Here is a 1,769-nt window from a genome sequence, read left to right on the forward strand (position 1 = left end):
AAGCGGGCTCCTGGCAGCGTCAATTCATTGATCTCCAGTGTATTGTTATCTCGTATGAAGCGCGGCGCGTTGTCGTTGATGTCCTGGATCTCGACGTTGATGTGGAAAACGTTCAGTGGATTTTCCACCACGGCTTCGAAAGCGAGAGCGCAGAGCGGGGCCTTCCCGCAGATTTCCTCCCGGTCTATCCGGTCACTCACGTACAGGTTCCCGTTTTCGCCCTTCACCGTGAAGTACTGCTTCTCCGAGATGACACGGAGCCTGCGATCGGGCAGTTCTCCCACACTCAGTCCCAAGTCCTTGGCGAGATTGCCCACGAGGGACCCTTTGGGCATTTCCTCGGGGACCGAATAGCGAATCTGCGCCGAGACCGCCCCGCAGAGCAGAGCCAGCAAGAAGGGAAAGGACAGTACTTGCCGCCCGGCCTCCCGGCCGCTCTGGCTGTGCCCGGCTTCCATTCCCGTCTCGCGGAGAACGCTGTCCTGCTTCTTTCTTTTCTCCGTGTCGATCGTGTTAGGGTATTAGAAATCCCAGGTAAAAACGACAGGAGGGAGAGAATGGGTGAGAGCACTGGGTCCGCGGTCCCTGCTCAGTCTCTGTCTCGAGCGCTTTGCCGGGGTTTCTTTCCTCTTAGCGGACTCTGAAGGTCTCTCTGCTTTGCTTGCTTCCTGCTCTGAGCTGTCTGAGCAATCGCACTGCAGGAGGCTCCAATGGATCCCAGTCTGCAGCGCCGCTGCGTATTGGCCAACAGCGGCCCTCGGAGTCGCAGTCGGGGAACTGCAGTGATCTGAGCAGGCGCCGCTGTGGCTTCACTGACAATAGAGCAAAAAGGCAGATTCAGAGTTGACAAGTGAAGCCATTGTCGTGCAGGGCAAAGGTTTTGCCTCAGAACGTAAATGCCAGCTTGGAATTCTTTTATTATGTGTGTGAATTGCGTAGTTGCCGGTTTAGTATTACTCTGAAAATCAGTCGTGCTTTCCTGTTTCTTTGATTTCATGTATCCTTTGACATATATTAATGTGTAATTAAAACAACATTGCCGAGATTTTAACCTTTTCTCTTTCTCAGATACACTGAAACGCGTGGGATCCAACAATCAGAAGTGGTGGCCAAACCTTTTAGGTATGTATGACACATTTTACTGTGAGTCATACATATCTGGGCAAATCCATATTCCCATTTCCGTCTTGAGCCTTATATTCTTTTTTTAGTTTATTTTCCCCCAGAATTATCTGCGTTCTCACAGTAGTCATAGAGGTCTTAATACCTATAGGAATGTTTTCCATTTTTCCAAACTGTACTATAATTACAGTCAACATTTGTGTCCTTCATGCGGAGCCGAACCCTTAAAACGGGTACCCCACATTTGAGATATCAAAGCAATATCAAGCGGCCAGTCTTTAATAAGAATTATTATGTGCTCAAGGGAAAATGCATTCAGTGCTGGAAATGCTTGGCTAGGACGTTATAGACCCTTAATTCCTTCCTTAGATATCTTATCATAAACATATCATGATCCCTACGACACACCTTGTCAATACGAAATGCTGGAAATAGAGGCTGCCACTGCCTCCTTGATGGTATACACAGATCCTTATTCGCCTTAATGTCATGGGCATGTATGGTTCGTATATGCGCCATTTGATCATTTAGGGGAGGCGTATATTTAGACTGATACACTGATAGATAACTTATATTCTCTAGAAATCTTAGTTCCTAAAACCGTAGCCAGACTTCTTCGTATTTCTAAGTAGCGTCAGCTCAACATT

The 1,769-nt window shown here is 47.8% G+C and overlaps 1 protein-coding gene across 1 annotated transcript in view; it reads right to left on the reverse strand.

The window, feature by feature from the left end:
- Positions 1 to 659, reverse strand: part of LOC112548575 (protocadherin gamma-A2-like) — a 14,267-nt gene extending 13,608 nt beyond the window's left edge. Inside the window, exon 1 of the mRNA XM_025194753.1 lies at positions 9 to 659. Within this exon, the coding sequence (XP_025050538.1) occupies positions 9 to 458 (450 nt within the window). The 5' untranslated portion in view covers positions 459 to 659. The remainder of the gene's footprint in view (positions 1 to 8) is intronic.
- Positions 660 to 1,769: the final 1,110 nt, after the last annotated feature.

Source organism: Alligator sinensis, unplaced genomic scaffold (assembly GCF_000455745.1).
Source record: "Alligator sinensis unplaced genomic scaffold, ASM45574v1 scaffold1278_1, whole genome shotgun sequence".
Taxonomy (NCBI): Eukaryota; Metazoa; Chordata; order Crocodylia; family Alligatoridae; genus Alligator; species Alligator sinensis.